We start from the raw sequence: 17622 nt of genomic DNA, 5'->3' as shown, positions 1-17622 counted from the left end.
CCGTTAGCATGATCCCAATACTGACACCAAGAAGTCTTAGATGTCAGATAACAGCACAAGCTGCCCTTGTGTTTCTGGGTCTTCAGGACTGGCTTGACACTTTCAGAATTACTCTGCGCACCTAGCTGAGGGCTTTGGCAAGATGCCCTCAGTTTCCTCGTCCTGGCTAAGAGGGCTCTCTCCTCTCTCCAGACTTCCCCATGTCAGACATGTTAGACGGGACTTCAGGCCCGTCCCGTCTAATTTCCCCGCTGGACTGTTGAGGAAACTAGTGACTCCCTGCCCGCGGTCCCAGGACTGCTGTGTTTGCACTTACCTCTGCAGATAGTCTCCACAGCCCGCCGCAGCCCAGCTGGAGACCCCAAAAGGGCTGCCATGCATTGCTACCAGCATCCTGGCTGCCATATGGAACTTAATTCCTGTGAGCTGACCTAGAAATTCCGGAGAGCACAGGAGACTTTTCAATCCCACCTTCTGCGTCTGGATGCCGCCTCTTTTTAGATGCTTCAAAGACAAAGCTGACCAGTCCTCCTTTCTCACCTATTTTTGGTTATTTAAGTCACAGTGGGATGTCCAGATGAAAATATTCCAACCCCAAAAATAAATGTTTTAAATCTGAGTTCAATGCAAAGAAAGGTAAAGGAATAGCCACGAAGCTATTCCCCTAAATTGTCACTTAGCTGACACTCATCACCTCTAAAACTCATCAGATAAAAACATTTTGCTGGGATTTTTTTATTCACTGTGTCTCATTTAAAGCTGAAAGCATGCATTTTCCAGTCACATCATAGATTCGTGAGGCGGTAGCTAGAAAGATAACATATGGCTCAGGTATAGAGTATTTATAAGTCATTAGAAAATAGGCATTTCTCTGCTGGGCAGAAATTCTCTTTGTGTATGTGTTTGCACGTTCCTGTGTGTGCAGGTGTGCATGCATTTGAGGGGGGAGAGAGAGAGAGAGAGAGAGAGAGAGAGAGAGAGAGAGAGAGAGAGAGAGAGAATATGTACGGAAGGCCAAAAGTCAACTTTGTATGTTGTTCCTCAGAAGTCATCTACCTCGGAGACGAACACGGAATTACTGTGTCTGTCGAGAGCGAGACTGACTTTCTGCGTGTGTCTGTGTGTCTGGGGCATGTGCACACAAGTGGGTGGCCTGCACCTATGTGTACTTAGAGGAACCAGAAGGGAATGCTGGCATTTTCCTCTGTCACTTCTCACCTTAGTTTTTGAGTCAAGGTTCCTTGATGAAACCAGAAGCTCACCATTCGGCTGGGCTGGCTCACCGTCCGGTCTCTGTGATGCGTCCATCTCTGCCCCTCAGAGCTGGGATTGCATGTGGCCACCTATGCCCAGCTTTTCCATAGGTGCTGGGGATTTCAACTCTGCTCTTCAGAGCTAGAATTGCAGGCACATGTGGCCGCCTATGCCCAGCTTTTCCATGGGTGCTGGGGATTTGAACTCTGGTCCTCTTGCATTCACAGCCATTACTCTTATCCGGCCCCATTTTTGCTGTTCTGTTTTGTTTTAAGACAAGGTCTCCCTGTAGCTCTGGCTGTCCTAGAACTTGCTCTGTAGACCATGATGGCCTCAAACTTGTAGCGATCCACCTGCCTCTGCCTCTCCAGTGTTGGAATTAAAGGCATGCATCACTATGCCTGGCTCCCGTTTTGTTCTGTTTGTTGTGATTTTTTTTTTTTGAGGTGGGATCTCTCACCCAACCTAGAGGTCATCAATCATCTGGGCTATACTGCTAGCAAGACCCAGAGATCCTCCTGCCTCTGCCTCCCACCACGGGGGTTACAGACATGTGCGCTGCTCCTGGCTTTTACATCAGACTCGGCCCCTCATGCCCATGTGACAAGCGCTTTGTAGACGAAGCTGTCACTCCAACCCTCAGCAGAACTTTCTATGGCTTTGTCCTGTCCAGCTCTGCTCCATCATGTGAGGTTACACTCCGTGCTGGACTCTAAGACAGAAATGAAAGGGGACAAAAGGGTGTGATGGCTGAGAAAACCTGGATCCTCACTGTTGGGAGGCTCTTCTCCGAGCACAGAAATCAAAGGTGAAATAGGAGGCTCTTAAGGATGGAGCTATCCTGGTCTGTGTTCAAAGCAACTCTTCAAGAAAATGGCTGGGTCAGGGGACATGTTCACACTAGAGAGAGACTCCAGTCCTCCCTTGGCAGTTGGTGCTGACTGCGAGACAAGAGGCTGAGCTTCCCTTGGGTGAGCGGAGGGGTGGCAGAGTTCCCGTTCCCCAGCAAATGGAGGCTCAGGGTGACGGACACTGAACACTGCTCCTAATCTCTGCCGTCACCTGTCACTCCTACAGTGCTGCCAATGTGAAGAAGTGGGAGATTGAGCTGCAGACCCTGCGGGAGAGCAACGCCCGGCTGACCACAGCCCTGCAGGAGTCGGCGGCCAGCGTGGAGCAGTGGAAGAGGCAGTTCTCCATCTGTCGTGATGAGAATGACCGACTCCGCAGCAAGGTGGGCTTCGGCAGGACCTGGGGCCTGGCCAGCCGCAGTGGCAGCCGGAGATGGGTCACTGAAGGCCCTTGGCCTCTCTCCTCTCTCGCCTCCCTCTCTCTCTGTGGCCTCACCCCATGGGCAGGAGAAGACATTTTTACCTTCTCCTTGAACATCTTCCTTTCTTAGTAGGACATCGATGATGTAAATTATCGGCTTTGAATTTCTGTTGCTGAGGAAGAGATGAGTGAACCAGACCCCCTCTCAAGGGTTCCCCCATATTCCTCCCAGGCTGGCCTTTGCTGTAGGTGACCGTCCCTTTGTGTCTGTGGCTTGGGCTCTCCAGTGGAGGAAAGGGAAACCAAGGTTAACTGAGAAAATTGATCCAGAATGCTGAGGAGTCTGTTTGCACAGAAACTCTGCTCCCATCCAAGTCATTATCTCCAAAAATATAAATTTGAAAGCAAAAAGAGGAATCTATGTTGAAAGAGGAAAAAGATGGGCGCCAACTGTGTAATGCTTTCTGTTGTCTCACTTTGATGACTGGGGGTTTAAATTTGCTCAAAGTTTCCCTGTAACCAACCCTGTGGTCGGTCTCCTCTGTTCTCCTGTGGCATTGATGCAGTAGTTTGGGACACTCAGAGATGCCCCTGTAGAGGATCTCCGGTTTCTGTTTAGACTATGATGAGCCCAGAGGGCTTCAGAGAATGCTCCATAAGTGCAGGGTTTGGGGGGACCTGTCCCTTGGCCCCCATGTGCCCTTTGCCCTGACCGGCCTGTGCAGAGCCACTGAGGTGGACCCCACGTTGCCACCTTTGTTGAGTGCTAATTGCCCACAGAGCTGCCTCATGTCCTTTTTCCATCCCTGAGGTGAGGATGCCGACAGTCAGGGCGCTGGGCCAGCTGCTGAGTTTGTGTGTTCCTGTCTGAGCCTGGGTTGATCTGCTGCGGGAGGGATGGATCACTCCTGTGTAAGCACAGATGGTTTCTCACTCTGGTCATGATAGTCAGATGCAGTGCTGAGGTGAGGGGTAATGTCACTGGAGCCCAGAGATGAGGGGTAATGTCACTGGAGCCCAGAGATGAGGGGTAATGTCACTGGAGCCCAGAGATGAGGGGTAATGTCACTGGAGCCCAGAGATGGGGGTAATGTCACTGGAGCCCAGAGATGAGGGGTAATGTCACTGGAGCCCAGAGATGAGGGGTAATGTCACGGAGCCCAGAGATGAGGGAGTAATGTCACCAGAACCCAAAGTTGAGGGGTAATGTCACCAGAGCCCAGAGATGAGGGGGTAATGTCACCAGAGCCCAGAGGTGTGGGCTAACATCACCGGAGCCCAGAGGTGTGGGCTAACATCACCAGAGCCCAGAGATGAGGGCTAACGTCACCAGAGCCCAGAGGTGTGGGGTAACGTCACCAGAGCCTGGGAGGACTCGGGCCTCCCTAGCATGAGCTCTTTGGGTCTGGTTTCAGGCTGGCGGTAGAAGTTGGGATCATCAGTGTCAGGGGGCTGAGGGTTCAGGTCCTGAGGGCTGGTGTGGCCACTGCTGGGAAGAGGCCTCCTGTCAAAGACTGGCATTGTCTGGGTGTAGCAACGCAGGGTGTCTGCTGTGGGTTGTATGTTGGCTCTGCTCCTGCAATCCACTCGGCACACAAGTTCAGGTTTCCAAGAAACGTTGAGCAACTGATGACGGTGTCAGTATTGAGGGCTCTGTATGCCCCCTCTGCCTGGTTAGCCCTTTTGCAGGGTCAAGCCCACGAGAAGATGCAGTCCTGGGTTGTACTAGTTCGTCTTGAAGATGATACCCCCCTACACTGCTCCCCAGGCAGGACCCTGCTGTGTCTCAGTGGGTGGGGTCACCTCAATGTGCAGCGATTGAGAGATCTTTGACTTCCTGTCCAGTAACGTTGCTAAATTCCGCTGCCCTCTCAAATCCTTGAGATGAAACCAAGTAATTCTGAACGTGATTAAAGCGATGTCAAAGCCATTCTTGGGGAAAGCAGATCGGTTCAGGAGACCTCTGGCCTGTGATAGATCCATAAAGCAATCCTGAACCTACTCCTATGTGGTCATAAAGAAACCCAGAAGCCCAGCACGTAGGCCGCCTTTCATGATGTACTGGCCCTGGCCTCAGGCCAGCAGAGCCAGACGGCTCAGGGGAGCTGCATGGAACCTGTTTGTGGAGAGTATGGAAGTGGGGTAGCCTATGCCTCATTTGAGACGAAAGCACAAAAGAGGTCTTGGCGAGCTCGTGCTTGAACTGTCGTGTTCTTTAAGATCGAGCAGCTGGAAGAGCAGTGCAGTGAGATAAACAGGGAGAAGGAGAAGAACACCGAGCTGAAGAGCAGGATCGAGGAGCTGGAGTCCGAGCTCCGGGAAAAGGAGACGGTGAGTTAGGAGCTCTGGAGGCCGTGGCGACCTCTGTGATCTCTGTTCAAGGATACGACAGGTGACCTGGGACCCCTGGGACCCCTGGGACCGCCTGGACAGAGACTCAGGACTCACACCATGGCTCAGCTTCTCAGCTTGTAGCATTGTGCCTATGACTCTCTGGAGAGAATCGAGGGTGGTGGGTGTGGCTCCGAAGGTAGAGGGCTAGCCTAGCATTCATGAAGTCTTGGGGTTTGATCCCCAGTACCTCATAAAACCACTATGGTGGCACATACCTATAATCCCAGAACTTGGGTGTAGAGGCAGGAAGATCAGGAGTTCAATGGCCGTCTTCATTGAGGCCAACCTGGTATACCTAAGAGGCTCTCTGGGAAGGAAGAAAAGAGACAGGAGACTTAGCAAAAGCCCCACGCGGTGTTAAAGATGAGCCGCCAGTAGAAGGAGCGTTTGGAGCCAACCTCACGTAATAGAATGTCCATTCTCACAGTCATTTGCGTTCTGGGAGGGAGAAAGTTAAGCCCACAACACTGGAACACGGGCAAGTTAACGAAACCGCCCTAGGCCTCAGTTTTTCCCACAACAGAACAGCAATGTCCGTGGGTACAGATTTCATGCTATGATCCATCTAAGATACTACACCCTGAGGGTCACTGAGGCTTCAGAAGAGTGCTCGCCCATTGTTGTCCATGTGAGCAAGACAGGCTCTGGGAACAGTACCCGCTACTGCACACACAGCTCCAGCAATTTCCAAGAGGGTGTGTGTGTGTTTAAAACTGTCTTATCTCCCCCAGGAGTTAAAAGACCTCCGGAAACAGAGTGAGATCATACCTCAGCTCATGTCCGAGTGTGAATACGTCTCTGAGAAGCTAGAGGTAAGGTGATTGTGTGATTTGGTCCCGAGGTGATAAGCATATCCCTTATCTCTCCACTCTCCTTCAGTTTTGCATCTAGGAGGGTCAAGGGTGGGTTTCTCCTCACCAAAAAAAAAAAAAAAAAAAAAAAGATGCTAGTAATTGTGTGTTACAAACACCCCGGGGGGCTGCCTCGCCAGTGTTAGGTTTTTGGTTTTCCCATTTACACAAAGGGTCTTGTGCACAACCAGAGTGTGTGTAACTATTTCCTCGCCCACAGAAAAATCCCTGCAGAACCACAGCTGGTTAGGAAGGACAGATGTGTACCCCGTATGTACAGGGTCCGGGGACAAGGCCACCTTGGCCTCTCCCCAGCCTGTGACTTTGGGTACTGACCTTCAATCTGCACCAGCTTCCTGGTCTTTCTTCACCCCTAGGGGTCCCTTTGATACACACATAGGACACTTTACCAAAGTACACAACCCCAGGGCTGTGTCTATAACCAGTTTCTGGGCACAGGTTCAAGAAAGTCGTAGTTCATGCCCACAGGATAAAGCTCTTCTTCTATGGCATTAAGCGTCCTCCCTCACAAAAGGACTCTTGGCCAGCTAGAGGCCAAGGAGTGCTCTCGTGGGGCCAAGGAAGCAAGCCACGTCACTGTCCCCTTGTTCTGGCTTTGGTAGGATATAATGAAAGGCGGTCTCCGCCGACTGCTCCAGAACTGGGGCCCAGATTTCCGATCTTCTCTGCTGGAGTCTGTGGGAAGCCCTCTGGGTAGAACTTGCAGTCTGTATTTCTGCTTGCTGCTTGAGGTGTTCAGGCCAGCTGTTGGTCAGCTACCCCTTTGACTCCTCCTCCTGGAGAACCGTCAGGACTGACGTCTTGAGTGGCAGCTCCATCCTCCATCCGTCGCTGTCTTCCAGACCCTTCTCCCTCTTGTCTCGCCAGGCGGCCGAAAGAGACAATCAAAACTTGGAAGACAAAGTGCGGTCCCTAAAGACAGACATCGAAGAGAGCAAATACCGACAGCGCCACCTGAAGGGGGAGTTGAAGAGCTTCCTGGAGGTGCTGGATGGCAAGATCGACGACCTCCATGACTTCCGCCGAGGACTCTCCAAGCTGGGCGCGGATAACTAGGCCAGGCCAGGCCTGGCGAGCGTGTGTGTGTGAGGTGACGTAGGCGTAGGACATCCTCCATTTGTGTCGCTTCTGCCAATGCAGGTGCATCCTGTCTGTCTCCAGACCAGTTGTGCTGTCCTCCCAGTCCTCCCGGATAGACACTCTCTCGCTTCTCTGGCCTCGTGAGGTGTGGGCAACTGGAAGCTTCTGACTCAGGAATCCAGAACTCGGTCTACCTTAGCCGTTTACCCAGTCAGGCAGGGATGTTTATATCTTTATTTTTTTTTTTAAGGGCTGTTGCAACCCTATGAACTGGGTGGGTGGGGGAGTATTTTCTAATCCAACTATCAATATCCTTTACAACAGGCCACTGGGCGCCTTCTACTGAGTAGCATTCAGGGTGTGTGACTATCCGGCAGATTCTAGTCCATGGGGCACATGAGGGGATCATCTCTCTGCCTCCCCCCCCACCGTCTGCATTTTGATGCTTCAGCTGATGTGTCTAACCTTTTGACGTTGTGATACAGCTTCGTCATCCATAAAGATCACACTCAAGGATTGACTTCCACAGAGAAATAATTGTCAAAAAAAAAACCCCAAACAAACAACAAACAAACGACCTTACAATGTTTTAAGTCAGTTTACTGTTTTGTGTTGGGGCATATTCTTGGTTATCCTTGGCTACATGTAACCCTCAGACTGTAGGTCAGGCGTCCCTTCTTGAAAGGAACCATTCAGTGGAAACTTTACCAGAGGGAAGAAAACCCAGAAGTTTTGGGGTGTACCTATAGACAGGAACTCACCTGTACCCACTGTGCCCCATCTTCCCCCGATTACTACGGTTGCGGCAATGTTTCTTTTCTTGTGTTTCTTTTTTTGTTTTGTTTTTGGTTTTTTTGTTGGTGGTTGGTTGGTTTTTGTTTTGTTTCTATTTCCGGGCGTCTGCTTACGCTGTGGGAATGGATGCAGGAGTGTGCTTAGCATAGTGCTGGGCACATCACAGGTGCTTAATAAACATTCGTTCAACTAAACACATATAGTGCTTTAATCGGATCCCACAGCAGAGTTCAGGCCCTGTGGAATCGTGCACCATCTTCCCTGGGCTGAAGAGGTGACCTGCAGGGAATGCAGTCTGCTGCAGGCAAACCCACACGTGGCTCTGAGGAGGGACACCGGCAATAGAGTGACCCTCCTGCAGGGTGCCCAGCCGTGATCCCCATAGAGGTCATTGCCATGGAACTACCTTCTCTTCTAGGCAGAGCGCCTGTAGTCTGAGGCTTCTAGGATCCTGGGAGAGCCTGGGATAGGAGCTGCCACGGGCCTAGAAGCTCGGCCAGGTTCCTACAATGGGCTTGAACGACCGAGAAGATGTCCTACAGGCTATGAGGGTAAGAGAGCTGCTCAGGTGGCAGCCCTTGGCTTTGGTGACAGAGCAGCTCTGCTCTGCCCGGGTCTGCCTTCCCTTAGGTCCTGCTAAGGAAGGACCTGGAGCCCTAAAGCTCTCCTCTCACAGACTTCTTGGTGGGGCCATTGGGCACTGAGGTCCACCCATAGGCATCCGTCCTTAAGAGAGATGTCCATGGGATACCCTTCTAAATGCCCCGGTCAAGGGGAACTTTGGTATTCCCTAGCTCTCTAAGAACCCTCTAGATATGAATTCACACAGTTAGGAATTCGTCCTCGTGACTTTGCATGAACTCTGGTTCATGCCGACAGCCTGAGGAAGGGGCCGGGCCGGCTCGTCTGCCACCCAGGCCCCGTGGTGACTTCCAAGCCCTCATCTTTCTCTGCTGTAGCAGTCACTCTGGTCATGGAACTCTATTGGGATGGGAAAGGAAGGGAGGCTGGCGATATGGAGTGCTGAAGTGTGTTAAGGGGGACCCGTCAAATTGTGGTGTCTTGTGCAATGGGAGTGGTCACCTGTGATGTAATTCACCCTGGGTGTGACTGGCCCTGACTTCCCCTGCAGCTCCTAATAGGTCTCATCAGTAGCAGCTCGTGCTGGTCCACTAGGGAACAAAGACTTGGCTGGCTATGACCCAGCCTGGGTAAGGGGCTCTCTTCTTAGACCATCTTGGCCTCCCTGTCTGTCAGCAGCCTGGGCACATGGCTGCCCAGGAGCAGCAGACGCCGGGATCCTCATCTTGGGCTTCACAGGTAGATAGACATAGACATGTAGTAGGAGCTCTTGGCTGGCGAGGGTGTGTGCCGGTGACAGGGCCGTATGAACATAGCTGCTAAAGCCCCTTCTTCGTCTGCATGGCAGTGACTTACAAAAGCGCTGAAAATGGAAATGCAGAAAGTTCTGGAAGTCAGTACCACAGTGGGCTGACTGTAAGGTCGAGTCCATGATCCTTGCTGTGAGCCGTTGAAGAGTCTGGCAGCTTCTTGTAGCCAGCAGGTGGGGAAACGAGAGTTTTGGGGTATCCCCCAAACTGCCGCAACCCAGGAGCCTGAGGCGCTAGGGACCTCTCGCAGGGTGATTTAGGCTCGGCAGCAAACATGTGTGAGACTAAGCCCTGATCTTCCCCTCCACCTGCTTTCTCTAAAGAGCTCATGTCTCTTCATCTGCTCTAAGAACAGTCGTGACCCAGAAACAGCCTGGGTGGCCAACAGGAGGCTGGCCCCAAATACAACCTCCAGCCCTGCAAAAGGTAGGCTCTGTACAGAGCAGATGAGCCACTGATTGTCCAGTCTCCGCTCGCACTGATGGACATGCCTCCAGTTGTGATGTCCGGCCCAGTCCTGGGACGGTCGTCATGACCTCAGACCCTGAGCAGGTGCAATGAGCTGTTGGCTCCCGGCGATTACTGCCGCCGTGTGCCGCCTCCGAACCAGGTGTCCCCTGAGCTCTCCTGACAACTCGAGAATGGCAGTCTGTGCCTTGCTTTGCTGGCTTTCTGCAGCCATTCACACGGGGGGCCTAAAAGAGGCCAAGAAAAACTCAGAAAACTCTTTAACCGTAAGCCATATGCATTTCTGACGTAAGGCTGGTAGGGACAGGACCTGCTTCTGGGGCCTCAGGAATGTAATTAGAAGCGCAGATTGGGAGAGCCACACAGAGCCTTGCTAGCCCTCAGATCATCCCCCCCAAGAGCTGTCACTGGAGACCTCAATTGGGGGAAGAGAACTTGGCAGAGATCATCAGCAGGAAGTGGAGGCAGAGAGGCGTGCCCAGGGAACCCCAGCTGTGACCAGCAGCACGGGCTCTTGGGGTCTCTTGGACCTTGGTTTACTGTTCTCCTCAGAACCGTATCGCGGTTCTCCTTTGATGTTTCTTAGATGCCAAAAAGAAATAAATATTCATCTGCCCTAGTAAAAGCACACTGTATTATTTCAGTGTGTGTCCACAGCGCAGGACGGCCGGCAGGGGACTGAGGCCGATCACGCTTCTGTTGACCAGACATAGCGAGGCCCGTTTCTGAATGGTTCTGGTCTGTAGGGGACTCTTCAGTAACCTCTGTGCTCTGAGAGGCCAGTTTGGTAGAACACAGACTGGCTTTAAGTTCTCTGCTGATGGTTTTCATGGGTGCACACTCATCTTTTTCAAGAGGCAGCCAGGCCTTTGACTGCAGGGACAGAAACGGTGTTCCCGCCCAGAGGTGGTCGGTCTGGATGAGCCACAGCTGGGGAGGCGCTGCTTGTCCAGGGCTTAGAGCGGTTTGCACGTATGAGCTGCCCTCAGGGGCGGCTGCTCTCCCATCTGCGGGCTCCACAGCCACAGACTTCAGCTATGTGATGGGCAGCATGTACTGCATTGGATGTAAGACAAAGGGTGGCGTGTCATAGAGTCCGTGAGTGACCGTAAAGCATCGTGTCCACTTTGCGGGGGCTCTTTTCCTATAGACAACTCCCCTCTCTTGCAGACCCCAGGGGCAACTGCAAACGAGACCCAATGTGAACCTCAGGTGTAGTAGCCAGGTGCATTCTTGGAAAGGAGGCGACCCGATAGGAGCTCCCCTTCAGGGAGCGCCAGCCGCTGCTGTTTGCTAAGAACTGATAGTAAGTCACTACAAGTTACGATCAAAATTCAGGGGGACCCCACTGGAGTTTGAAGCACTTGCAACACAAACCGGAAGCTTTCCAGTCAACGTCCGTCCGTACATATTTTGAGTGGTAGGCATGATTTAAATAGACCAAGATTTCTGAGTACGTGGCTTCCCCAAAGAAATAGACGATATTCTGGGGACAGTGGGTGTGACGGCGTGGAGCAGAGCCCTGAGCAGGAGTGTGAATTACTTCATGTCTTTTCCTTACACCTTCCCTCTTTAAAATCAAATCTGTCAAGAATTCCTACTTTGGTAGGAATTCTGAGCTGTGTCAAATGTCTGTGTGTGTGTGTGTGTGTGCACATTGGGGAAGACAGCCTGACAGAAAGCCGGGGTAACACCTAGGAGAGATCAGCTACAGCTCTGTAACTAGGAGGAGTCTTGTAGTATTTCTGGTGGTGATGCTGAATGTTCTGGACTCCGCTTACAAGGCCTTGTGGGTCTCAGACAGTGCAGCCCTTGCTGCAGAGTGGCCTCTGGGCCACAGGGACCCCTCCAGAAGCCCAGCGTGTTAACAGTGGGCCACAGTGGAGTCCACGTTTGTGCACTTTGTCGAAAGATTGGCAGGAGACTGATGTTTCACAGCTGGTGGGGATATGATGCTGTCTCCACCCTCCCCTCCCTCTCCCTCTTCCCCTCCCCAATATCTCTTATCTCTTTTGATAGGAGGGCCTGAGTTTCATCCCTTGTGCAGTGTCTTGTGATGTCACAGCAGGAAGGCATTCCCTCATCTCCATAAGAGCTTAGTGCTAAGTATGGACTGGATAAGCAAACTATTTCATGAGTAACACCTTTTTTCTTTCTAAATGCTTTTTTGGAATATAAGTAATAGATACTTGTTTTTACAAAAAGAAACTAAAGATAAAAGGAACAAAAATCACCTGTTGTGCCACCGTCTGATTGTAACCACTGTTAACACGCGTGGCTCGTCAGCTTCCCTGCACAGCCGCTCCCGTTCCTTTTCCGTGACATACCACACCATCTCATGCACACTCTTCACGTAACCCAGTCACCCCCTCCGATGCTCGTGAATGCACTTCTCCATTGATAGATACGAAACTACTGCTTTTTAACTGCTGAGTGGATCATACCTTGGATGTCTAAGCTGTTTCCAATTTTCTACCCTTGTAGTCAGGACGCCATGAAATTGTCCCTGACATCTTTGTAAACCGTTCAGAATATTGACTTTAGAATCCATCACTGAAACCAGTCTTCCCTGATCTCCAGACCGCGGCTCCTCTCCTTCCTAGACATGAGAGACTGTACTCACCAGCCCCGCTGTGGTCAGTGATTCGGAGCCCTGTGAGTGATTCCAGCCAATGTGATAGGAGCAGAAGGAACGTATGAAACGCGAGCTAGGACTGTAGAGTGTCCCTGATCCTTTGCCTTAGCGAGTGGTGACATCCCAGGGGTAGACCGTCTTCCAGCCTGGGTCCTTGAGTGAGTGTACAGGACTGCTCCTTTCTCTCCACCCCACCCACCAACCTACGTGGACCTGTGGTCCGAGCCAGAGATAAACCTTACAGGTTTTACCCCCGGGATTTCAGGGTTGGTGTTTTTACTGCAGCATAACATAGCCCCTGTTTTAACCAGTAAGAAAAAAGGCATGCATGTTTTTAGGGTTTTAAACATATTTCAAATTGCCTTTCAGAAATACGTCCCCCAAGTATCCCCCCACTAGCAATGTGTGTGAGCGCCCTGCTCCCTCTGTAACACTGACATTAGCATGGAGCAGGAGCTAAACAAAGTTACATTTTTTTTTATTAAAAGATGATCCTTGTTGGCAGAAATATTTATTAGACTATATGTTTTGTGTCTTCTGTTCATCTCTGGCCAGCTTTCTTCTAAGGTCTTTAGCAGTCGCGTCGATTGGTTTTTTAATGTATAGGTGTTTGCCCGCATGTAGTCTGAGCATCACTTGGATGCCTGGTGCCCAAAGAGGCCAGAAGAGGCCGTCGGATCTCCTGGAACTGGAGTTACAGAAGGTTGTGAGCAGCCATGTGGGTGCTGGGAGCCAGACCCTGGTCCTCTGAAAGAGTAGCTAGTGCTCTTAACCACTGAGCCATCTCTCCATCCTCCAACCCCTTTTATTTATCTTTGGTTTTGTTTTTGTTTTTTTTGAAACAAGGTCTCAACTCTGTAACTGTGGCTAGCCTGCAACCTCACTATGTAGACCACACTAGCCTTAAATTCGTGGCGGTCCTCCTGCCTCAGCCTTCCGTGCTGGGGTTACAGGCTTGCTCCACCACACACAGTCCCATTGATTTCAAAGTTTTTTCAGAAGTGTTGTATAAAAATTAAAGTTGTATTATGGCTCTTAGGAAAAAAATGCTTAAACATTAAAAAGAAACCTTTTTAGTCAACTCTGTCTTTTTCTTTATAGTTAGTCCTTTGCTGTCACGATTGCGAAAGGCTTCCCAGTTCTAATTCTAGTATGTTTTACACATTCGTGTATTATTCTTGTGTGTTCATTGTTTCTTTTCATCTGTTGAACCCCTGATCTAGGCCAGGTGTGCTGGCATACTCCTGTAATCCCAGAACTTGGGAGGTGGAGGCAGAAGGATTGGCTGCACAGCAAGTTTAAGAACCAGTTGGGCTACAGAGATCCTGTCTCAAAAAACCAGCCAGGTGTGTGGCACATGCCTTTAATCCCAGCACTCAGGAGGCAGAGGTAGGCAGATCTCTGTGAGTTCGAGGCCAGCCTGGTCTATATAAGAAGTCCCAGGCCAGCCAGGGTTGCACAGTGAGACTCTGTCTCCAAAACAAAATAAAACAACAATAACAAAAAAGCTTCCTTTCTATTCTGCTCGCAATTTAATTTTAAATTGCACAGCATCACCTAGGGGGAATGATTCATTCTCTACTGTTATCAAACTGCATATTTATTATTTGGCCCCACCCTCCTAGTGGCTGTAGACTTTCCTGAGTTGCCTGCCTGTATATTCTAGTACTGGTACTATAGTGTTTGGTAATCCTAACTTTGGGTTTAAAATTCCCACTAATGAAATTTTCTAAATTTCCTAGTCCATTTTACATACTAATATTTACCGAAGAAATTCAGGGACCATTTTATAAATTCTGGAACCATTGGAAATTGAATTATCTACTATTTCTGTATTACAAAAGAAGTAGCATCTTTATAACCTCTCTCGTTTCATGAAATTTATAATGCCCAGTTTTATGTCCCTTGGTGTATTTTTTCCAATAAAGGTAATTTTTTTTATTGTGATTACTGTTGTAAATGAGATCTTTTTCAACAGTTTACTCTATAATACTGCATTGTTAATGGAAATCCTTCCCCTTGGTTTTCTAATTGAGGACGCTACATACAGGTTACATAAATGTAAACACGAAGAAACTGTAGAAAATCAATGTCTCTCCTGTAGTCAAATTTCCCTCTGATCCAAGATCCTCAACAATTATGTAAAATACACACACATACTGTCTCTCTCGTTTTCTTTCACACACACACACACACACTATCTCTGTCTCACACAAGCACGTGCACACACATACACACACACACAGGTGTTTTATCATTTTGACAGTCTGATACAGCCCTTCTGCTATTTACGTCCTTTTCTCGGAAGGTCTTGGCCGCCAGGAAGCATCCATCTACCTCATTCTTACCTCTGCGTGGAAGTGTGCGTCGGCAAACAGGTTTACATCATCTGTGTTCAGCCAGTCATGATTCTTTTCATCCTAATACTTTTGTTCTTGAGGCCATTCGCCTTCTTCATAGGTGATAGTTTTGATTAGTGACGATAATTTTCTGTCCAGATTTGTCCATGACTGTGCTGGTCTGGAACATGCTTCTCCACGGCCCCTCCCCCTGGTGAGTCTTTTCCAGCAGCACACGTGTGACTCCGTGTTGGATGCTCAAGCCATGCTCCTGTGTCTCTAGTTTGCTGGTAATTTTACCACAGTAAGGGATACTGGGGTTTTAGGAAGCAAATCTTAACTCCTGTCGCGCTGATCAAATGATTTTTCTCTGTCGTGACTCAGGATGAGTGGTCCTAGTGGGGGTGGGAATATTAGCAGAGCCCTCTCCTGTTTCTACAGAAGCTACCCTTTTACCAGGCATCTCCTTCCAGAGTTAACAGTGGCTACTCGCGATCGCTTGGTCTTTGGCTCATTTTTACTTTGTCTTATTTGTGCTTTCGGATTTTTCTATAAAAGTTGTATAATAAAACGAAGAGCGTTAAAATGAGAATACTCTTCTTGATTTGGTGGGTTCCTTTTATTTTGGAATTTCATATCTTATTAACGAGATGAGTGTGGTTTTTCTGATGTCTTTGTCAGGTGTTTTTATGTGAAGTTCCTTTAAACTATATCTTGGGACACTTTCTATATCTTTTTATAGGCCCTGGGATAGTTCAAGTAATATTCAGAACTCCCTGCTCTTTGAAGTTTTTATAACAAGCATAAACTGTCCAAGTCTAGTGCCTTTTAAAGAAATAATCTTTTGATAATTAAAAAATTTTTTTCCATGTTCATTGGTCTCTTCAGAGTTTCTTCTTCTGTGAGATTTTTTTGATAAATTTAAATTTTCCCTAATGATAACTGTCTTTAAGTTTTTGGGATCTGTTGACATGGGGTTGTGTTATTTTCCCCTTAGTGCTGTGTGTCTATGCTTCTCATTGTTATTCTGATTATTTTTCAATAATTAGTCAGTTTTCATTTATCTTTTCAAAGAACCAGCTTTGGAATTTACATGTAAATTCCTAGTTTTATCATTTTATGGTTGTTGGGGTTTTTTTTTTCCTATTTTTCTTCCCCCTGGCATTTTCCCACCTTTTCAAGTTAAAGGCCATCTTGACTTCCTTGTCAGTGAAAGGCACACTAACTCACACTGCAGGACTGTGACCTTTCCTCTGAACATATCTGTATCCCGTAAATGTTGATGTATGATATGATTGTTATAAATAATTTACCATTTCAGAGTGGAGGCTGCCTTTTACTGAGGAGTTGTTTTAAATCCAGATCATTGGGTATTTGTTGCTGTTGGCTTTTAACATTTGTTACAGACCTTGCTGTCAAAGAGGACGATGGCCTGCGTGTTTTGGAGTTCATTAACATTTTGTTAAGACCTGATAGATTTTTAGTTTTAATAAGTCCCCCAGGAAGTTGAAGAAAGTATATTCTTTGAAAGCAACAATATTTGACCTATGTGTATCAATTTGACCTTACTAAACATACTATTATGGACCTTTAATTTTTATTTACTTGATTCATTAAAGACTAAGAAAGGCTTGTTCCCATTATCACTGTCGTTTCTGCTTGTGTGTTTTTGTTTGCCATAAAAAAATGACCAATCGCTTTCTTAAAGGCTCGTCCCCTTGGTTTTTCCTGGCTTCGTTGTAATAGAGTTATTTATGTAGAAATACACACACAGCTCACCAGAATCTTTGTGTATGTTTTTAAGATGACAAAAACCTCTTGGAAACCCTTGTGCCTTGAGGTGTTTGGAAATGCAGGTCGTCTTCCAGCAGGCTGATGCCCTTCCAGGGCAGACCAAGGGTGCCAGTCCAGGTGGAGGCTCCCTAGCTTCCGGAACAGAATGGAGGTTCTTTTGAGCATTAAACATGTTTGCTTCCTGTTGCGGGGACCGTCCTACGCATAGGGACACTTAGGGGTTGACCACTGCACACAGCTGATGTTACATTTCTGCCACTATGGGCCACACTGTGGCTCCTCTCCCCCTCTCCACGATGCACTTTTCTTGGACAGGGAACTAGCTTTCCGAGAGAGGCAGTGAGAATGGACGCCGGTTGCCTGGATACGGGAAAGAAAGCCAATCTCGGAGACTTTATCCTACTAGTGCAGGCCTTTCCAGAAGAATCCAGCAGGCTCTGCACACAGCGAAGTCTGCGCCAGGCACAACCACCTTTTCCCAAATGTGTGGGAGGTGTGAATCCCAGCCCTCGGCTCAGGCGTGGAGGAAAGATGACCTGTTGAGCCTTCACTTAGTTTTTATTTTAAGCCGTATTGCACCAGGCTTGTGCAATTCTGGGTTCTGTCTTTCTCCCAAGGTGAGTCTTTGATGGTTTGGGGAGGGCTTACATCTTCCCTGGGTTGTTTGGGGAGGGGGCATGTGGGAAGCAGCCCATACAGCAATGTCCTCTGCCCAGTCCCTGCTATGCCCCCCCACCCACACACACACGGGAACGTGGGGCCCGCTCAGATGCCCTGTGCTGCAACCACAGTGCCTCTGTGCCCTTGCCTTCCAGGGCCCTCTCTAAGGCATCTTCTGCCCGGCTTCAGGTTGTGATGCCTAATGGTAAGCAAAGGGTCTGTTCCATAAACCAGATGAGTGTTTGCCCCGGGACATCAATTCACCGAGTAGCAAAAGGAGTCCTGGTTGCTCTCACGCAAAGCTGCCAGAGATTTCTTGCAAAACCCTGGAGTTAGAACAGCTTCCAGACCCCTTCCCTCCCCTCAAGATTTATTTATTATGTATGCAGTGTTCTGTCTGCATGCATGCCTTCAGACCAGAAGAGGGCAGCAGATCTCATTACAGATGGTTGTGAGCGGCCATGTGGCCGTGTGGTTGCTGGGAATTGAACTCAGGACCTTTGGAAGAGCAGCCAGTGTTCTTAATCACTGAGCCGTCTCTCTTATTGGCTCTTCTCCCCCAAGAAGAGGTCCGGCTGCTGCATGTTCTCTGTGTCCTTTATTCATGTTGTCTCTGAGCCCTGGACTGTTCTCTGTGTCCTTTATTCATGTTGTCTCTGAGCCCTGGA

General features: G+C 49.1%; 1 protein-coding gene across 3 annotated transcripts in view; it reads left to right on the top strand.

Moving 5' to 3' along the window:
- The window catches only part of Homer2 (homer scaffold protein 2), a 92941-nt gene extending 80076 nt beyond the window's left edge, over positions 1–12865 (top strand). For all 3 annotated transcript variants that reach the window (XM_005357670.3, XM_005357669.3, XM_026784348.1), the window contains exons 6-9: positions 2332–2488; positions 4747–4857; positions 5652–5732; positions 6660–12865. In XM_005357670.3, the coding sequence (XP_005357727.2) occupies positions 2332–2488; positions 4747–4857; positions 5652–5732; positions 6660–6848 (538 nt within the window). In that variant the 3' untranslated portion in view covers positions 6849–12865. The remainder of the gene's footprint in view (positions 1–2331; positions 2489–4746; positions 4858–5651; positions 5733–6659) is intronic.
- Positions 12866–17622: the final 4757 nt, after the last annotated feature.

Source organism: Microtus ochrogaster, chromosome 22 (assembly GCF_000317375.1).
Source record: "Microtus ochrogaster isolate Prairie Vole_2 chromosome 22, MicOch1.0, whole genome shotgun sequence".
Lineage (NCBI taxonomy): Eukaryota > Metazoa > Chordata > Mammalia > Rodentia > Cricetidae > Microtus > Microtus ochrogaster.
This window is presented reverse-complemented; position numbering and strand designations above follow the sequence as displayed.